Source organism: Gopherus evgoodei, chromosome 13 (assembly GCF_007399415.2).
Source record: "Gopherus evgoodei ecotype Sinaloan lineage chromosome 13, rGopEvg1_v1.p, whole genome shotgun sequence".
Taxonomy (NCBI): domain Eukaryota; kingdom Metazoa; phylum Chordata; order Testudines; family Testudinidae; genus Gopherus; species Gopherus evgoodei.
In genome coordinates this window covers 7,288,804-7,308,587 of record NC_044334.1, presented here as the reverse complement: position 1 = coordinate 7,308,587, position 19,784 = coordinate 7,288,804, and the positions used below count along the sequence as shown (strand labels likewise).

The window sequence follows — 19,784 nt, the reverse complement described above, 5'->3', positions numbered from 1 at the left end:
GCTGTGTTTCATTGGACTAGAAATTAACCTTGTAGCACAACTGAAAACAGCTATAATTGCATAAAGTAGCAGGGGTAAGGACATTTAATGGAGTATACTTATGGAGGTGTGAGCTTCGGATAAAAGAAATTAAATAGCCCCCCCCCCCCCCCCGAAACTCCCAGCCTAATGCTTATATGCCAAATCTGTAAAGTATTCACCTTTCCGATTTCATCTTTCAATTTATATTGATTAAGCTGCACACAGTCCTACAAAGGGAGGAAAAAAAAGTTTGACATGAACCAGTGGCAAAACAAAAACAATCATGTATTTATTTGCAATTTTTATTTTTATTTTTTGCACAGGAAGAAGAAATGTATTATTCATAAACAGAGCTCCAAAAAAAATGAGACATCAGAGCACCATTAGAGTCAATTAACTGGAGAAAGAGGGGAAAAAAACAATCCTGAAACAGTAACAGACTCTTAAATCACAGATATTCTTTAGACAATAAATGTCATCTTTTACTCTGCAGATTACTGTATTTGTTAGGTAATGTAAATCCATTCAGATTGTAAACTATAATGTTTGATTTAATTAGCAATAAATGACAGCCATTTGCCAAGATTGGGAATTTCTACACATGGCTAATTACTGACATTCAAGTGATTGTTCTCAATAAGAACCACTCACTTTAAATAGGTATATAAAGATCGGTAGCTGAAATTAACAGGTTATAAACCTATCAGAGTGCCCCAGGCCTTGTAAGCAGTGGAAAGTTCAGTCCTTAACTAACAGTGACTAACTTCCAAATACCTTTTTTATGTCTAACACACTGTCCAGCAGACATTTACTGCCTGTTCTGTGTTAGAGACGACAGGTTCTGGGCATGCAATACAGTGTATCTGATCACTATTTCAGACTGTGTTTTTTTACATTCACATTTCCCATGAACTGGGCTGAAGATCAAGTCCACTCACCTTTGAACATTGTTTCAAGCACCAATAAGCCCCTCATTTTGCTGTCTTTTTATCATAATTAACAGCTAGTTAATTACACATGAAGAACTCAGACCGGTTACTGAGGCCATGTCTACATAACCACGTTTGTCGACATAACTTAGATTGCTCGGTGGTGTGAAAAAAACAACACACCCCGAGAGACATAAGTTGCACCAACAGAAGCACTGGTGTAGACAGTGTTATGTTGGCAGGAGACGCTCTCCCGCCAGCATAGCTACTGCCACTCATTGGAGGTGGTTTATGATGTCAACGGGAGAACTCTCTCTCCCCCCAGCATAACGTGGCTACATGAGTGATCTTACAGCGACAGAGCTGTATCGGTACAGCTGTACTGCTGTGAGCTTGCTATTGTAGACATGGCCTTTGTAATGACCAATTCCTCAGGGTTAACACTCCAATCTGAGTCCTCCTATGAAATGCCTTCTTTTGGAAAAGCACACGAGAGACAATCATGAAAAGCACTGACTAATTTATTTAGGCCCAAGCCCCTGCTCCCATGAGCATCAATGGCAAAACTCCCACTTACTGCAATGTGGTTGGATGAGGCTTTTATTGACTTCACTAGGAGCATCAGGGTGATCGGCACCTTGAACATAACATGTTATCTTGTATTGTGAGCATTTGGTTATTCTGGGTTATTGCTTTTCAGAACTGATGACTACACTTTGCTAATTCAGTTACCAGGGGAAGCTCACCTCTGCTAGCCCTGAACGAGATATTGCTTAGGAAGAGGTCTCTTTTTAAACTAACTGACCACATGCCTTCCACCCATTGTATAAAACATGCACAGATTTATTGCCAGAAGATGAGCATTATTAGCATAAATGCATTTCCTTTCAAATACATAATTAAGCAAGAATGGGCAGGAGGAATTAATTTCTCCCACTTCTTTTTAATCAGCTGCTGTTGTCAGATCACAGAACTCCTTATACATATTCCTAAAGAGTCTCATTTCCCTCCCCCTTCATTCCTTCTCCCAATTTGTGGTACTGTTGGCTGTGATAAACACTGCCAGGGTCCCATTAATATAGCCACACACACACAGACAGGGAAGAATCTCTCTTTGGGGGAGTTAGGGCAGGTACGCAGGATTCTCCCCATGTTCAAGTTGCATAAATGAGTTGCAATCCTCATAATAGCTGCTACAGTCACAGGAAGAGAAGCCAGTATGTCCTGGTTCAGAGTGGTATGATCTAGTGGTCCAAGCACAGGACTGGAAGCCAGGAACTCATGAGTTCTACTCAGAGCTGGGATCAAACCGCCCTAGAACAGCACTTGGACAATTCACAACCTCATAGCCCCCGTGACAGATGTGGCAATTTTCCGCAATATTTTTGACAGATCTTACTATATTAGGTGTATATATCATTGTGGGCCAGGCACTGTATGTAATTCCACTGGGATGAGTGACCACACATCATCCAGGAATTACAAACAGTGGGGGGTGATTAGGAAAATTCACTCAGGTTCTAACACCTTCAGAGAAGTACCACCAGCTGCAGAGGCTGCATATACTAGTCCAAACTGGATTCTCCAGAGACCAAACAGACAAAGAAATCACTTTTGGATAAACAGCTTTCTTTCTGATCCAGCAAATGGACAGAACCTTCTGTCCAAGGTCAGGGCTGGAAGGACTTTGGGTGACTGACCTCTGGTAAGCGTTAAGCATATGTACAGGAACTTCTTTTTTGTTTTTAAATGTTTTCTCTGTAATGCTTTCACCGTAAGAGTAAATGTGCTTGCTTATAAAGATCTGTGTGATAAAACTCAACTGCTGGCATGAGTAGCTGAACAGTACGTTGTTCATAGTCATTGATGAAAAAGCAAAGCACAGATACTGGCCTGTTTAGGCAATCTGGCTTGCTGGGGACAGTGCAGGCGGGGAACTGTACAGCCTGGAGGGAGAGAGAGGGAAAAGCCCCAGTCAGGAGATCTCCACCTAAAAGGGGTGAGGAGAGTCCATGCACGGTGATCCATGGTTGCTTCCACTGAGAAAGCTTCAATAAGAACACCATGTTCGCGTCACCCAGGAGGTGAAGATGAACACAGAATCAGATTATTTATCAATTAAACTGACCTCAGAACATTGAAAAGTGTTAACTTTTAAAAATTACTGTGCCCTGCTGAGTGAGTGACTCCCAGCGAAGACTCTCAGTTATCTCAACATTGGTTATTTCTGTCATGGGTTGCACAGCCCCCACAGAAGCAGAGCTCTTCCGCGACTCCACTTCTTGGGGAGGTTAGGTGCTCCACAGGAGCAAATATTCAGGGACATCTGATTATACGATAAATTCAGGAATCCCCAAGACCTTTGGCTCATTAGGGCTGCACCCTATTCTGAATTTCCTTTAAAGTTCACAAAACACTATCGAAAGAGGACCCCTCCATGAATAAGGGGTTGTGTCAAAAAGTAGTAGGCTAAAAGCATCCTGAACCAGTAAGACTGCAGAAATAGTAACTGGTCTATACTCAAGAAAGCCACACATATATCACAGAAATGCAGAGTTTGTGCAAAACATTCAATTACATAGAACATATTTTTCCTTACCTGAAAACCTGTAATAGAAACTTTATTTGACTCCACTGTTGGCCTCCGGGGCAATCGAGGAGAAGAATGTGGAGATGTAACTGGAGAATAAGGGAGAGATGGGTAAATGTAATTTCATTCACACCTGCAGTGCTACTGGGTGACTGATCTTTCCTGTCGAGATAGTTTTTGATCTGAAAGATTCAGCTTGGCTTTTGGCTCCTTTGTCACCTCTGGGGGCCCCCTAGAGCGCCAGGAACACCCTCCCCTGGAAGACCCTGGCTATCAGACACCATCATCTCTTCACTGCAGTGTTCCACATGCTCATCTTCCTCCCGTCTGTCCTGTCCCCACTCCTCACCTGAGGCACCAGTCGAATCATACTCTGTCACCACAACAACAGACTCCATGCCCAAGTACTCAATGGTCAATGACAACAAGCTACACAGATAGTCAGGTGCCTTCCTGCACTCGCTGCGTGGTTCATCGTAACAAAAGGGTCTCTTGGTGGTAGGTCCGCTGGGAACACATGATGGCATGATGCACTGGCCGGCTTCATCCCAACTGATGGCATTGCTCCATCAGAGAGAGTAATCTAAAAGCATAAGAAATAGTTAGCAGCAACTTTGTAATGCCATACCTATTCGCCATGGATCATTCACAGGCTTATTTAAAGACAAGACTTACTGTTAGCTGGATAAGCAGCAAAGAGTCCTGTGGCACCTTATAGAATAACAGACGTTTTGGAGCATGAGCTTTCGTGGGTGAATACCCACTTAGTCGGATGCATGTCATGTATGTATTCACCCTCGAAAGCTCATGCTCCAAAACGTCTGTTAGTCTATAAGGTGCCACAGGACTCTTTGCTGCTTTTACAGATCCAGACTAACATGGCTACCCCTCTGATACTTGTTAGCTGGATGTTTAACTGATCTAACAATTTGTTCGAAAGTCAATAAATTCTAGCACTTGTCACTCTACAGAATTATTCACTAATTATCCAATGAGCACCACGAAGTTGGCAATTTGACAGGTGGCAGTTTTCCATCCGAGGCAGTAGTGATCCAGTTAATTCCTATTAATGTTAGCAGAGATGGGGCCAAGCCAGACCTCAAGCTGTGGGCTCGGATCAGAATTTGAAGCTAGATCCAATCTCTGCAATGTGCTAAATACTAACACCTATGAGATCTGGGAAGCGTTGGATTCAGATCTGGATTTCAAACCCAAGCTCTGGAGCATCTGAATCGGGGGTACACAGAGCACAAATTTCAGATTCAAGGTTTGGGGCCCTTCTGTAAATTATTGATGTAGTGCCCTGAGCATATCTGATGCTTTACAAAAATAAAGGAAACAGTTCCTGCCCCAAAAAAGCTTACAATCCAAATCAGACAAGCAAAGAAAAGGACCACAACAAAGATGGGTTGGGACAGACAAAGGTTAGAAGAAAGAATTACCGGTATGTCACTTGTTTTGTACTTCTGCATAGGCAGTTTGTTAAGTCTGTTTGTTGTTGTTTAATAAGGTCAGGCTTCAGAACAGGAGAAGACAGCCTTGGAGTGGGGTCCTCTGGGGCCATTAAAGGTCCTGTGGCACTTTTTGTAACAGCAGATGTTAGTCCCAGTGTCCTTGCCCAATTCTAATTAAAGTTACAATTAGATGCTGTCTCCCTAAATGCCCCTTGCATTTTCAGTTAGACATACTGGTTTTCCTCACTTTCTGACAGACTGCTGGGTGGTGTTCCTGTGTGTTCTTAAATAGCTACTGCATTTCAGTGGCAAGCAAAGTAAACTCTATACATTCCTTACTTATGTCACAGAGACATGGTGAGGCTTAATATCTGCAATGTGCTTTGAGATCCTTGAATGAGAAGTGCACAGTATTATTGCTGTTTGAATTATTATTATTATTGAGGCTTTTATTTAAATGTTGATGATCCACTATTAGCACAACAGGGTAAAAGCTAAGACCAGGTATAAACATTTGGCTAGGATTCTCTCACATAACTGACTCCCAGAATGCAGAAAGAGAAACGTTTAGGCAGTAATATTCCTTTTACTCTCACTATATAAACAATCCTGAGCATCAGCATTAAGTTCTTTAAGAAAAGCCAGACACCCTAGCCTAGTCCTATTTATGGTCAGGGGAGTTGTATCATCAACTTCAATAGGGCTCGATTTGGGCCCTCTGCTCTCAGATGCATAGATGCAACTACAATAAATATCAATGGATATTACTGTATATATTTTTTTGTATTCCACTAGTACCCAATGATCCAATCAGGATCATGCCCTCTTGTGCTAGGCAATGGAGAAAAGAACATCCCTTCCCAGAACATTTTATGGTCCTGAGAGTACTCAGTATCTTCAAAGACCAGGCCTTTATCTGGACTAGGGCCCTGACTTTGAAATCTGGTCCGGGTAGGCAGAACTCTGCACCTGTCCAGGACACCACTGAAGCCAAAGGGACAACACATGGACATAAAGACCTGATTGCAGGATTTGGACCTAAAAAAAATAACCCATCAACCACACTATTTTAGCTTATCCTCTGTCCATTGTTTGCTTTCTATATTTTCCCATTTTAGTTTTTTTTTTTAATTAGATTTATGAACCATGGTAATGACTGCGAAATTAACTTAGTTAAAAAAGGACAATATAATTGGCAAGTCTCTATAGCTCTGATGCTTTAGAGACAGTTCCATACAGTTATTTCTCTGAAAACCATCAAGGTGAAATTAAGCAGTGGAATCTATGCTTGTTCAAAGCGGATTGCTGTAAAAACCCATGAACGACCCAAGTGTCATCTGGACGAGACAGCATTTCCGAGTTGCCAGAAACAACTTGGCTGAGATAACAGGCTGGGAGTTTTATTTTAGCAAGTCTGGAATATACAGGCAGAAAGATTATTGCTTTTCCCACTGCAACACAATTTTATTTTTAATTTCTAGGTTGACAAGTTGCCACCAGTAAAAACACACCACCACAATCAATGATTTATTTATTTATTTTTGCCATGTTGTTCCAACACCTCAATAAGGTGGCTGCTTAAAATTAGATCCACTTGTCTAAAATTAAAAATTTCCATTATGCTGTGCCCTCTGGCATAGCTGCTCTGAATCAATATAGTAGAAATTACATGTCAAATATAAAAAAAACAAGCATTCTCTTTCCCTCTTAAAGCCTTTATAATTGCATAATAGCCATTTCAGACACAGAATCGTCTGCATAAATGAGACCATTTTCTCTGAAGCTAGAATGGTCCACTGACAAAACTATGCTGCTTTTTTTTGGCACATCATAGTTTACTGCTTGCAGATTAAGAGACAAAGAAGAAAAAGGAATTAAAATACAGTGAAAGATACAAATAAGTCCAGTTCTTAGCAGAAAGGATAAATTATTAAAGAAGAAATGGATTCCTCCCCCCTCCCCCATAGATTCATCTGTCCCTTGCTGTTCAAAAGATTTGGGATGCCTAATACTCCAGGAACACTGCATAGGAATTTTTTCTCTCCAACAGGAAGTCTGTTATTGATGTGTGCTAGCTAGGACGCTGTGCTATTTGGCTTGGAGCAAAGCTGCTTGTATCTATATATTTTGCAAATGTGTTCCTGGATCCTCGTTCTCAGCCAAGAAGCCTCCAGGTCTGGCAGCTGCTCCATTAAGTTCAGGTTGTTGATGTGGATTGGCAGCCCCCTGGTGCCTCCATGGTATGGCAGGGGGAGCGCAAAGAAGCCATTGAAATTAAAGATTTAAACGTTAACCATTTCTGAGGAAGATTGCATTGGACCCAGCACGGCAGCAAACTTGTCCTTTCCATTGCACACAGAGCCTGACTTCAATGGAGCAGGATCAATGGATACTTCATCTGATCTTTTCCATTGAGCCTTCATTTTTGCAGTTGCCAGGGAAAGGCATGAACAAAGCACACACCCAAATCTGCATGTGCAAAATTAAAGGCAAGGTTTGAAAAATCTGGCTCCTTGGAACTTCAGGGCGCTCAGCGTCTTGACAGGCCAATCCTGCTGCCACTGAAATTGTCAAAATAAATCCCCATCAAGTTCAGGGGGAGCTGGCCCAGGCCTTATATGTTGAGTGTGAGCATTCTTGCTGCTGCCAGCAAATTTACGGAACAAAACTGATTAGGAGCAAAGCAGCTGCACTAGTAAATGACACTGGACTTGTGAATCCATTAGAACTGCACAGCACAAGTGCATTTTAATGCACTCTGTAGAGTGGTGCATTAAGAAAACTGAAAAGCAAACGAGCAAAGAGAGCAGATGGCTCTTAAAGCCTGGTTTCCATTTGCTGTAGGTTCTTTTAGGAACCACGCCAGCTTGCAGAGATAAATAGCTTTCCCATTAACCAGGAACCATTGCCAAAGTGCTGCGCCCTGCACTGCCACCATTCACCGCCACCTCACTTCAGAAACCACCCCAAACAAGAAGAACCTGGGCGTTTCTCATTCATGGGGCATAGCCGGATGAAACTGAAAGAAGTGGAAAGCTGGCTTGCCCTTGATGTGGTGTATTGCAAAGGCCCGAGCTAATGAGGATCACAGCTAGCATTCTGGGATGTGTATGGTTATCAGCTGGCCATCATCACCCTCTGCCTATATCACCACAATTATCCAAACCTAGTCTGGCCATTGTATGGCATGGGCCCATGCAGGGCTTGGGCTACTTACCAGAAATGCTAGATTTTGCAGCTAGTCTTTACCCAACAGAAAATAGTTTCCAGCCCTTCAGAAAGAGTATGAAATGAAGTCAGAACAATATCCATCGAGGTGGTGAAAATGTGCACATTTAAGCCCCACACCGGCCCTCCACAAACAGAAGAGGGTGTGTGATGGCTGCAGCATTGGCAAGCCTGGATCCCAATTACATGACCTCAGAGGCCCCTCTGCCCCTTGCAGGGGCAGGTGCGGACACTGAGAAGGAATCACTAGAACAAAAGGCCTGCACGGCTGCTCTGCACCCAGATCCCTCGTTGAGAGATGGATTTCACCCCTCACACTTCACCTGCAGAAAACGTGGCTTTATTTGGGTCTTATGTAGGTGACATGAATTTTCACCGGTAGTGGTTTAAACTACTGTGCTGCTTTGCATTTGCTTCTAGTACCTGCCAGGGTTTTATAGCAATATGAAAGCAGAGATTTCTGAAAGTACTCAGTACCCCTCCTACATTAAGGCAGACGGCAACATTTACATGCTTTGCAAGGTTAATACAGTCACAGCCATAACTAGCCACTTGCCTGTCACATTAGAATCTTTTTTCATTAATAGGGCAGCTGCTTGAAGACTAGCAGAGATTAAAATGCTTATGGTGAATAGGTTCTGGGCTAATACTTGTGTAAACGTGAATTTAAGTCACCAAGTATCAGCAACACTTCAGAGCAGAGAGAGTGCACCGGACTTAGGGAGTTAATTGGCTTGACAAGGATAAACATATCAAGGCTGATTAATTCAAGAAGGCTTCCTGTGCTCTGTAAGCAGGCTAAAGATAATTAGACCCTCAACACAAAGCTTTATGTTTAAGAACTGTGGCACTTTACGCAGGCAGCGTCAAGGCAGAAAATCGAACAGACTTCCTTACCTGTGTTGCTCTGGGCAGGAGGAATGACTGGCCCTGAGAACTGGGAGGTAAACCTGTCGTCTTAAAACTTAGATAACACAATGACCAAATTAGACCCCCACACAAATATTCCACAAACCCGTTGCCTTTCAAGAAGGGCTAATCATGCAGCCAGTTTGTGGGAATGTGCAGAATCTAATGATCATGCAGTCTGTTTTTCTTTGTAATAAGCATATGGGGAATCTGAGGAGGAGGAGGATATAAATTTAATCAGTTGGAGAAAAAAAGGCAAAGCTGGACTGGAAACGAATTATTTTGAGAAGAAAAATGCATTTGCTTGTCTTGCCATTATTGCCAACACCCTGTAATCCCATAAACTGCACACATGGAACACTGGCCCATTGTGGTGTTGGATCAAAGCATGCTATAAGGATGCAAATAGAATAACTACCTTGTTGTAGAGACACATACATGGAAAATCTGCAAGAAGCAGAAAAGCCTGGTATGTATAATTTTTTATTGGCACATGTTTTGCCTGTGGGCTGCTCTCTCTATATAAGCCATACCCACTGCAGTAAGAATATTAAAGGCAAACAACTGCATATTTAATTCAGAAATAAGTCAAATATTAAAATGAAAGAATTTCATGGAATGCTAGTATCACTCAAAAGTCCGCATGGCTTAACAAACTGGTATGGGCATGAGGTTGACCTTAGTGAGGAGGAGGATAAGCAGTCAGACATTTATAGAATGCCTTTCCCCATCCAAAGGACTGCAGAGTGTATATTATAATTATATACACCCTCACTTTGCACACCACTGAAAATGCAACCACCTATGGAGTGGAACATGGCAACTGATTAACAGCACAAAGTAAAACTACGCAATATTTGATGGTAGGGAGTAAAAACAACTCCTTTGCAAGTTATTTGTTCATTGATACTGTTCCTATCAAAACTGTAGTTGAGTGTTCCTAATAACACTACATGCAAAACGAAATCTGTAGCATCAGAGGGTGATTTATCAATCCATCAAACACGCTGAATGCAGAACACAGAGAGGAAAAACAGCCGTTAAGTGTAAAAAGTTTTAATTGATAAAGAACGTGCTAAGAGTTTACTGGCAGCGAACACGCTGCAAAGCTAAGAAAGCTGGGAACAGGAAGCTGATGCAAGGGAAGAGAGAAACTTTCTAGACACGTATTTATAGATGCTTGATGCCAAATTCACAGTTGGCCAGAGAGGGTTCATTTCCTTAACTCAATGGAGTTCCCCTCACTTAAGCCAGTGGTGAATAAAGCATTTGATCCTCCACAAGGAGTTGTGTTTTGTTAATTTTTAGCCCAAAAGATCCCAGCTTCTCGAGTTTGATAGCTGAAGAGTTTCAGGGGAACAGAAAGTGGGCAGGGCCAGGGGGAAGCATACATTGCTCGTTTGCACTTGACTCCCCTGAGATGCCTTTCTGACTCAGACAGAATTCCCTTACAAGTTTTAGTTTATTTTAGTTTCATATATTTTTTAAGGTGGCACCCATGAATATGAGGGACTGGTTGTACTGTGCAGAGCCAGTCATCTTCTTCCCAATGTCCTTCAGTCCTGACCTGCAGTTCTCCCTGTGATGCCTAACTCTAGACTCTAATACAAACCCTGCCAATGCTCTTTATGATAAGTGATAAGCACTGTACAGAGGTCATTGTCTCTACCGTTACAGACAAGATCAGCTCACACATGTAATATACAGGAAGAAGATTCAATTCAGAGCAGCAGCATCCCTGCTGCTCATGTCTTGAACCTTTTTAGGGTCATTAAAATGAGAATCCCAGTGATCTCAGCCAGGATTTAAATCCAAGCACATTAACTCATCATCCCACTTAGCTCCTGCTTCTCTGAATCTTCAGTATCTAGGCAGTTTCATTTCTTGATATATATCGATGGAGCAAGTGATGAAAAGATAGTAACACTGCTATGTGCTTTTATTCCCACCACTAACTGGGCCCTTTTGACAATCGCATCAGCAAGGCCACGTATTAAGGACGCTGATCTGTCCTAGCAAAACAAGACGACTGGGGGTGAGGTGGGGGAGGTGTTATGTAGCTGACCGGATGTCCCAATTTTATAGGTACAGTCCCGATATTTGGGGCTTTTTCTTATACAGGCTCCTATTACCCCTCCCCACACCTGTCCTGATTTCTCACACTTGCTATCTGGTCAGCCTAGTGTTATGGAAACCTGGACTGCCACTGCCAGTGCTGTACCTGACCTGGGGATTGACAAACAAATACAGGCTCCAGAGCTGTTAATCTAGCATCTTTTAACAGCAATAAATTGACTTAAAGAAAAGCCAAAAAACTAACTCAGGCTAGCAAGAGTTCATAGGAATGCAAAGAGTGTCATATCATGATCTGGGGACCAGAATTAAGGAAGTCAGTTATTAACATATCCCCCTGGACCAGCTCATTGGAGTCATTTCTGAAAATGGTACAAACTAGCATACTGTGTGCTGCAATAGCTAATACTTCCCCTGTTGCGGGGGTGGGGAGGAAGAAAAGGATAGTCTTGGGGCTAAACCTAAGGACTGGGTCTAAAGAGAGCTGGGTTCCACTGCTAGCACTGCCAAGGACTTCCTGTGTGACCTTAGGCAAGTCACTTCACTTTTCTGTGCCCCAATTCCCCATCTGTTAAATAATCTATTATTTGCATTGTGGTAACACCTCGGAGCCTAGGAATTGACCTGTACAAACACCAAAAAAAGGCTAAGAATGACTGAAGGCAGATCTGAGCTCACTCATTTGCCTTGTTAATGTCTTGACTAATCTAATAGCAAACAAAGTGCTATTTTTTTCTGCATCCTGGTTAAAAGTTAACCAGAGAACAATGAGGATCAGTTGCCTCATTTTTGCTAGACAAAGTAAAGTCATCATTTCACTTTTTGTGATCAAAGGGTCTCTCATAACTTCCAAGAACAAGATGACAAAAATACAATTTGTAATAATGGTGGCACTGATCACATGCCACCTCCTCCTACAGGCTAACAAAAACCTTGATGGAAACCTGCTAGCAACTGGAGCACACAAAGACTATATCTACATTAGATTTTTTGATAGAAATCTCCCACCATTGCACTTTACATTAGTGCAACTCAGAAGAGAGTTTGATAACATGATAAAAATGCTAGAGGCCAACTGAGTCCTGCCTAGGGTTGCCAGGTGTCCAGTTTTCAACCGGAATGCCTGGTTGAAAAGGGATCCTGGCAGCTCCGGACAGCACTGCTGACGGGGCCGTTAAAAGTCTGGTCAGTGGTGCAGCTCCCTACGTACCTGGCTCCATGCGGCTCCCGCAAGCAGCAGCATGTCCCCTCTCTGGCTCCAATGCATAGAGACCTCTGGCTGCCCCCACCTCGTGCCAGCTCTGCAGCTCCCATTGGCCAGGAACTGTGGCCAATGGAAGCTGTGGGGGCAGTGCCTGCAGATGAGGCAGCATGCACCACACAGAGCCACCTGGTCATGCCTCCATGTAGGAGGTGGAGGCAGGACATGCCGCTGCTTCCAGGAGCTGCCTGAGGTAAGTGCAGCCTGGAGCCTGTACCCTCTCCTGCACCCTAACCCTCTGCCTCAGCCCTGAGTCCCCTCCTGCCCTCCGACCCATTGATCTCTGCCTGGAGCACCCTCCTGCACCTCAAACTCCTCATCCCCAACCCCACTCCAGAGCCTGCACCCCCAGCTGGAGCCATCATCCCCTCCTGCACTTCAACCCCCTGAGCCAGCCAGTGAAAATAAGCGAGTGAGGATGGGGTGAGCGGGAGCAGGGCCTCAGAGGAGGAGGTGGGGGAAGGCTGTTCAGTTTTGTTCAAGTATAAAGTTGGCAACCCTAGTCCTGCCTCCACTTATGAGCCCATCGTTGGGACCAGTGGCCTCATGAAGCTCGATCCGCCCGTGAGGGGTGAGCACTAATGATTTTTGTTAACTGTTTGGTGAGTTATAGGGCTACTTCCCTCTGCCTTGCCCATCCAACAGAAAATGACAAGAGTGTGAAAATCAATGCGGGGGCTGAGCTGGGAGTGTGCATAACTCTGGGGGATTGGCAGGTAGATTCCCAGAGGAATCAAAAATGACATTTTACAAGAACTTCAAGAATCTTGATAAGAAATGTGAGAGCTGCTGCTAGGAGGAAAACCACAGCACTTATCTTGGTGAAGGTACGAATGCAGCACTGTGAAGCATTTGCAGATAGTCTGGAGGATACAGCTATTGCCTGCACGAACTAAGACCTCAGTTGAGTAAAACACTTAAGCACGTACTTAACTTTAAGCACATCCACAGTCCCATTGACTTCAATTAAACTACTCACATGCTTAAAATTAGGCCCATGCTTAAGCACTTTGCTAAATTAGGGCCTGTGTGGCATGTTATGTGAGGTACTCAGCCTCCTTAGCTCCCATTAGCATTGGCTCCAGTATCTTGGTCAAATTCCAACCATGGAGCTCACAGCAGCAAAGTATGTGAGCAGTAGGTCAAGCCTCCCACCTCCCAGGGAGCTGACTTTATGAATGTGCCGAAAGAATTTTTTAAATCTGATAATTATTTAATTTTTTAAAATGCACTGTTAATAGAGCCGCCGCCAGATCGAGTTTAGCAACAGCAGAAGCCCTTTGCCACCATAAAACAGAAAGGGTCTGGAAAACAAAAAAAAAAAACAAACCAATCCCCACCTCCCAAAAATAATTCCTCTGCATTGATCTGCTTGATCGCCTGTCAGCTGAAGGAGAAAAGATGCCAGGGAACTTTGTGTAGGCAGCATCTGACTACTAAAATCCCCAATTATTGGCACTTTCCAGAGGAAAACTCTGCTTGAATGCATGTGTACATGTATCACTCATAAATATGTTAGCCCCCTCCACTAATACCTAGCCAAGAGGAATCCTCTCAGGATTCATACAAATAATAATTTTAATAAGTTCTCCCTGCTAGTTAGAGAATGAGCTGCTTTGTGAACTCCACTTAAAAGTCATTATGCAGAATTGGGCTGAAAGCAAAGCCCCAATCCCCCAAAATGCTTTAACCATCTAATGAAAGGTGTGTTCCCTTGGTTTGATATTGCTCAGCAAGATACTTAAAGTCATTTGGTTACAAATGGGTTTTATTTTTAAACCTACATACCATATTCATTTCAGGCAAGGGATACCTAAAAGGACAGACAGCCTTTTCACTTCTAGGACACTGTGGACTGACTAACTGCAAGGCCAGGTTGTGAGGAAAAGTAAGTATATTATGGTAGTGCTCAAAGACCTCAAATTGGTATTGGGGCCCCATTGTCCCAGGCATGTACAAGCAAAGAAAAGAGACAATCCCTGCCCTCAGAGCTAAAATGGTCCAATATTAAAGGAGTTTGGCGGGTCCCTGTTCAGGGGGCAACATCACCAGAACTACCAGAAAAACTGGCGGTAATTGGCCCCCTTACTGGTAGCCCCAGCAGAGAATTAACTGCCTTCTCTCCCATTTCTCCCTCTTGAAAGAGATCTCTCCAGGTCACAGACAGTGCTGCTCTCCCACCATGTTCTGTGGCTAGAGAAAACCACTCTCCAAAGCAGTTAATCAGCACCTTTGACCAGCACTAAATTCACCATTCACACATCCATGGAGACTATTGCTTTACTTGACCGTTCTTGGATGCATTAAATCCCAAGCCTCACAGACATAAGATAGAGCTCCTGCTCCTATATCAGTTCATGAGTCTCAGATAAGTGTTTGCTGAATGGCTTTCAGCAGTTATTGCAAATCCTTGCCCAGAGAGATCCCAAGGAAACTGAACCAGTTTGCTTGCTCACTGCTCTCCTGAACTGTGAAACTGACTGGACTTTGTACTGTACTGTACTTGCTAACCGATGAAATCCAGCAAGAACTGTGAAATAAATGAAATCTAAAGACAGGTGTTTTCAAGCCTGTGAGAGTGTATTAAAGTACAAACCATTGAACAGGGGCTTGGCAAAGCCTCCAAGTAGCTGATCTCATCAAATGCCACTGGACTTAAGTCTGGTTTTGTTCTAGTCGTAGCACAGAAGCCATTCTCGGTGGAGTGAGCAGCCTCCTCCTTCTGGCTGATGATAGCTCAATATCTGTCTTCATTCTCTTTGAGCTGAGTGTGGCCCCAAATCCTAAGGAATGAAGCTGGATCATCTCCATCGCTATGCAGCCATCTCTGGCTCCCTGGGATCATAAAGCTTCTCCTTTCTAAGCACTCATGGCACCAGATTTTGATCTCTATTACACTAGCATAAACCCAGGAGGATTCTGTTGAAGCCAGTGGAGTTACTCTGGATGTATACCTGTGCAGCGCAGATTAGGACCTGTCTCTGGTGATGGCTCATGCTCCGCTAAGACTCCTCTTCTAAGGAGGGCCACACAGTCAGATGCTCCTCTGTTTATTTTGTTCTTTTGCTGCCACTTTTATGCTGATGATGCTCAATGCCATGTATATGGTCACAGCATTACTGGTACCCCCCCAACCTCTCTCTGGGTGCCTTGTGCAGGTAAGATTGTGGTTTTGCCTCTGTTTCCTTCAGATAACTCACTCAGTTTCAGTAAATGTGTAACTCCTCCATCTCCTGCCTCAACTCACATTTTCCCTTTGCCTTTAACTGTAGTAATCCATGACCCTAAACTCTCTTCTTCTTCCTCCTCCTTCTCCCACATCAACAAGTTGCCTATCATCCCCTCTGCAATGATGACTATGTATCACTTCTGAACCAATCCTCATCCATGCCTTCATCTCCTCCTGCCTTAACTATGAGAAGTCTCACATCTCTAGCCAGTTTCCAGCTCTCTAAATGGTGTGCACATGCAGTCCTCGGCTGCAGTTGCCAGCTTCCTTGCACGCAATGCCTCCATAACTCCCCACTGGCCTCAGGATTTGCTTCAATGGCTCCCTCTTTAAAACCTTCTATGGATTTTGCTCTCTCTCTTCTCCTTTCACTGCTTCTACCACTCCTGAGTATCAGCACGCAGCAAGTCCCTTTACCATTGGCCACTGATGGTGTGAAAGCCTTCTCCTCTGCAGCTCATGTCTTTCTGTATCTCTCAACCACACTGACTCCATTTCTTTTCAAATTTAACCTGAAAAGATCTTTCCTTCTGATCCAAACAATCTAAGTCTTTTAGGTACTTACATAGCGCCCACGTGTATTTCTCCTCATAGCACTCCTGTGAGGCAGAGCAGTGCTATTATCCCCACTTTACAGATGGAGAACTGAGGCACTGAGAGACTAAAGTTTCTTGCCCAAGGTCACACAGGAAGTCAGTAGTGGAGCAGGTAAACTGAACCTTGGAATATGAAACCCCCGACTAGAGAGCTGGACCATTCTTCTCCACTCTGCTCATACTTTTTAGCCATCAAATTATTTTGAGATAAACAACAAAAATGATGTTGTGAATCTACACAGTGCTTTCTAGAGGATTTTCAGAAGGCTTTACAAAAGATAAGTTGTATTACAGAGAGAAATAGTCAGAAAATTACAGAACGAGAGAATTAAAATAGATCCTCATGCTAAAACGCAAACACGCTCAAGACAGTATTTATAAAGAAATCTAGACAGTCTCTTAGTATTACTAAAGGGAAAATGAGAAGCATGCATTATGTAGTTCCATCAGACCACGCTTTACAGAAAGGGTAATTTAAACAATGTGACTAGTGGATAGAGCCCTGGACTGAGACTAAGTGGACTGAGACCCTGTGCCTCGGTTTCCCCACCTGTAAAATGGCGATAATGATACTAACCTCCATGCTTTGAGATCTATGGATAAATATCATTATACAAGAACTAGGTATTGTTATTTCAGGTTCAGGTCATAACATTAAAGAAAAGGGCATTTTGTTTGGTGGAGAATGAAATAATTTATGTAAACTACGAAGACTTGGTCACTGATTGCCACAAGTGATGTGAACTTGCAATAAGGGGAGAATAGGCCCATTAGTTTAATCAAAACAAATATAGAGAAGTACACACTGCTACACAGCAGACACACACAGAGCGGACAGAAGAGGGGAGAAGTACAAGTAATGTCATCTCAGCTGAGATAAATACGAAACACTCTCCTTATTCTGGAATGTTAATGTCCAGTGGTATCCTGAGGGAAAGTAAATGTGCTGGCTGCTTGATGTGCAGAAGAAAAATACTATTGGAGGGGTGTGTGTGTGGGGGGGAAATCAGAGCAACCGCTTGAAGGAACAAGAAGTTTTCAATCCTCCCCCAGTGTGAAACTGTGGGAGATGTGGAGATAGTCTGATGTGGGAGAGTGCAGAGAGCTGCATCAGGAGCAGATTATAGGAGATACAGGTCAGATCAACAAGAAGGCCTCAGTGGCTGTGAAAGTAGCCAGAGCCAGAAATCAGGATGCAATGGAAAATGAAACAAATAGGAACTAGGATGAGAGGCTAGAGGGAAACCTGATCGTTAAAGGGTTTACTAAACAGGGCTGCTTCCAACACACATGGAGCTGCAGGAAAACCTAGAACAAGGGAGAGGGCGGTTGGCACTAACTAAAAAAACATTAGCATATTGCACCTGTTTGTTAAGCTCATACCCTGACAATCTGGAACAATCCTAAAAAAAAAAAAAGGGGGTGAACATAGGCCTACAGCAATAAAAGAAAGCTATAGGGGAGGCTAATTTAATGGTGGCCACTTGGGCTCTGGAATTATTTGTATCATTCCTATTCCCAGAACACACAAAAACAAATAATCACTTTCTAAACTGAGAGCTACTGCCCTGAGAGTTAAAAGACTGACCTTTTTGCAGCTCCCACATCTCCATTTAGAGACACACCATCAGGTCAAAACTGGCCCCAATCTTATGTTTTCTTAGGATAAAAATGGCTATTAAAAAAGTCTTTGCCAAACCTAGATCCAACAGGAAGAACTTGGGGACTTTACTCCAACAGAAACATATTCTTAACTAACCCTCCCTCACCAGAGTTTTCAACCCAAACACTGGCATGCTAGGCTAGTGCATAAAACCCCAGACACCTGAGTAGAAACAGAAGTGAAAACTAGTTTTCTTTTTCCCAACTGTGAAAAATGCAAAAATGGTTGTGTGGGCACTGGGGATGGGAACAGGTGCTGCAAGTTCCTTAGCCCCTAGGGTCTGGAGAGCCTGTCAGTCTTGCCTCTTTCTGGCTGCTGTGGCCTGTGTTGCTGTTTAGTTGGTTTGGGTTTGTTTGCTTGTTTTTTGGCACGGTGGGGAGAGGCCAGTCGACTTTCAGCTAATGAAGTGGTGGGCCGGTGATTTGATTGTTCCCAGCCATCACTATCACATGTGGTTGAGAGGACAGGGCTTGATGGGGGAGGATGAGGAATGAGCCCCCACCCACATACATATTTGAAAGAGGGCAGATCCAAGCTAGGCTCCCCCTAAGGGCATGCGAACTAAGCTAACTCAGGGGTGCACCCGCTATATGGCAGCAGCAGCTGGGTTCTGCACGTGGGTGCCCCATCCGCGCAGCATTCCCAGCCCCAGGGAGCTGGACAGGATCACAGCTCACCTCTCAGTACCCAGCGGCAGCTGAGTGACAAGCACCAGCCACCAGAGCCAAACAAAGCAAGCCCAGTTAGGGAGGCAGTGCAGAGTCTCTCACCAGGTTTCCATCCCATGTCCTCTGTGGGTTCCCCCCCACCACCCCGGCCAGTATCTTATTCGTTTCTCAGCAAGGTCCCTGCATAACATCACTTCAGGGAGCCACCCTCCACCGAGCTGCAGCTCCTCTTCCACCCAGCATCTCCCCACCAGCCAAACCCAGGCCTCTCTTTGTCCCTTGTGGTACTTTGGGGTCCATCCTCTGCACTAGCCAAGGATGCAGCAAGGGCCAGAAGACGCGGCACCACCCAGCGCGGAGATACCGGGGAATATCCCTCCCCCCCCCAGAGCCCCGGGAAAAGCGACTCCCCTTCTCTGGGCTGGCCCAGGCCTCCCCCTGCCAGGCAGACACGGGCTGCAACACCCGCTCACTCCGCCATCCCCTCCCCGCGCCCGCACCCCCGGCCCGGAGTTCGGTCCCAATTCCAGAGCAAAGCAAGAATTAAATCCCTCCACCCACCGACAAGCGGAAAACGCCGCGGCCGGTCTCGGATGCCCGCCTGCCTCCGGAATAAGGGGCACGGAGCCCCCGCTTACCTAGCAATCGCCCCCGGGCACAGCTGCAGCCGCCCCCTTCTTCTGGGTCTCCATTGCGCGGCGATTCCCCACCTTTCCCCGGCGCAGCAGCTCTTCCCCCAGCTGCTGCCAGCGGCACCTCGATTGGCTGCGACTGGGAGATTTTCCGGCCCAGAAGGAGAGAGTCAGATTTCACCAGCACCCTTGTTATTGGCCACTGCAAAGCCAGAGCTTCGCTGACTGGCCCAGATGTGCAGCCTGCACGCAGGTCTCCCCCAGGGCTTTTTGCTTTCAATTTTGCTCTCAAGCTGTACAGACAGCGGCAGATGCCAGCAGGGAATGGAAAACGGGCGGCACGCAACACACGCGCTCTCTAGTCTCTCTCCTTGCGTGCTTGAGTGTGCAGAACGGCCTGTCTCTCTAGGTTTCCTTGCAGATCCCCAGTCGCTCACCATTTAGAAAAGCCATTTCAGGGGAACAACTTGTAGATTTATAGAGTCCAGGACTGGAAGGGACCTCGAGAGGTCATTGAGTCCAGTCCCCTGC

The 19,784-nt window shown here is 44.5% G+C and overlaps 1 protein-coding gene across 4 annotated transcripts in view; it reads right to left on the bottom strand.

Moving 5' to 3' along the window:
• The window catches only part of CAMKK2 (calcium/calmodulin dependent protein kinase kinase 2), a 45,224-nt gene extending 25,653 nt beyond the window's left edge, over positions 1 to 19,571 (bottom strand). The window contains exons 1-4 of one of the 4 annotated variants that reach the window (XM_030583555.1): positions 19,260 to 19,571; positions 3,890 to 4,123; positions 3,550 to 3,629; positions 201 to 248 (exon numbers count right to left, since the gene is read on the bottom strand). In XM_030583555.1, coding sequence (XP_030439415.1) covers positions 201 to 248; positions 3,550 to 3,629; positions 3,890 to 4,067 — 306 coding nt within the window. In that variant the 5' untranslated portion in view covers positions 4,068 to 4,123; positions 19,260 to 19,571. Of the gene's footprint in view, positions 1 to 200; positions 249 to 3,549; positions 3,630 to 3,889; positions 4,124 to 19,182; positions 19,204 to 19,259 lie in introns of those variants that run through there. The other 3 variants (XM_030583554.1, XM_030583552.1, XM_030583553.1) reach the window with 3 other exon arrangements.
• Between the last annotated feature and the right edge of the window lie 213 nt (positions 19,572 to 19,784).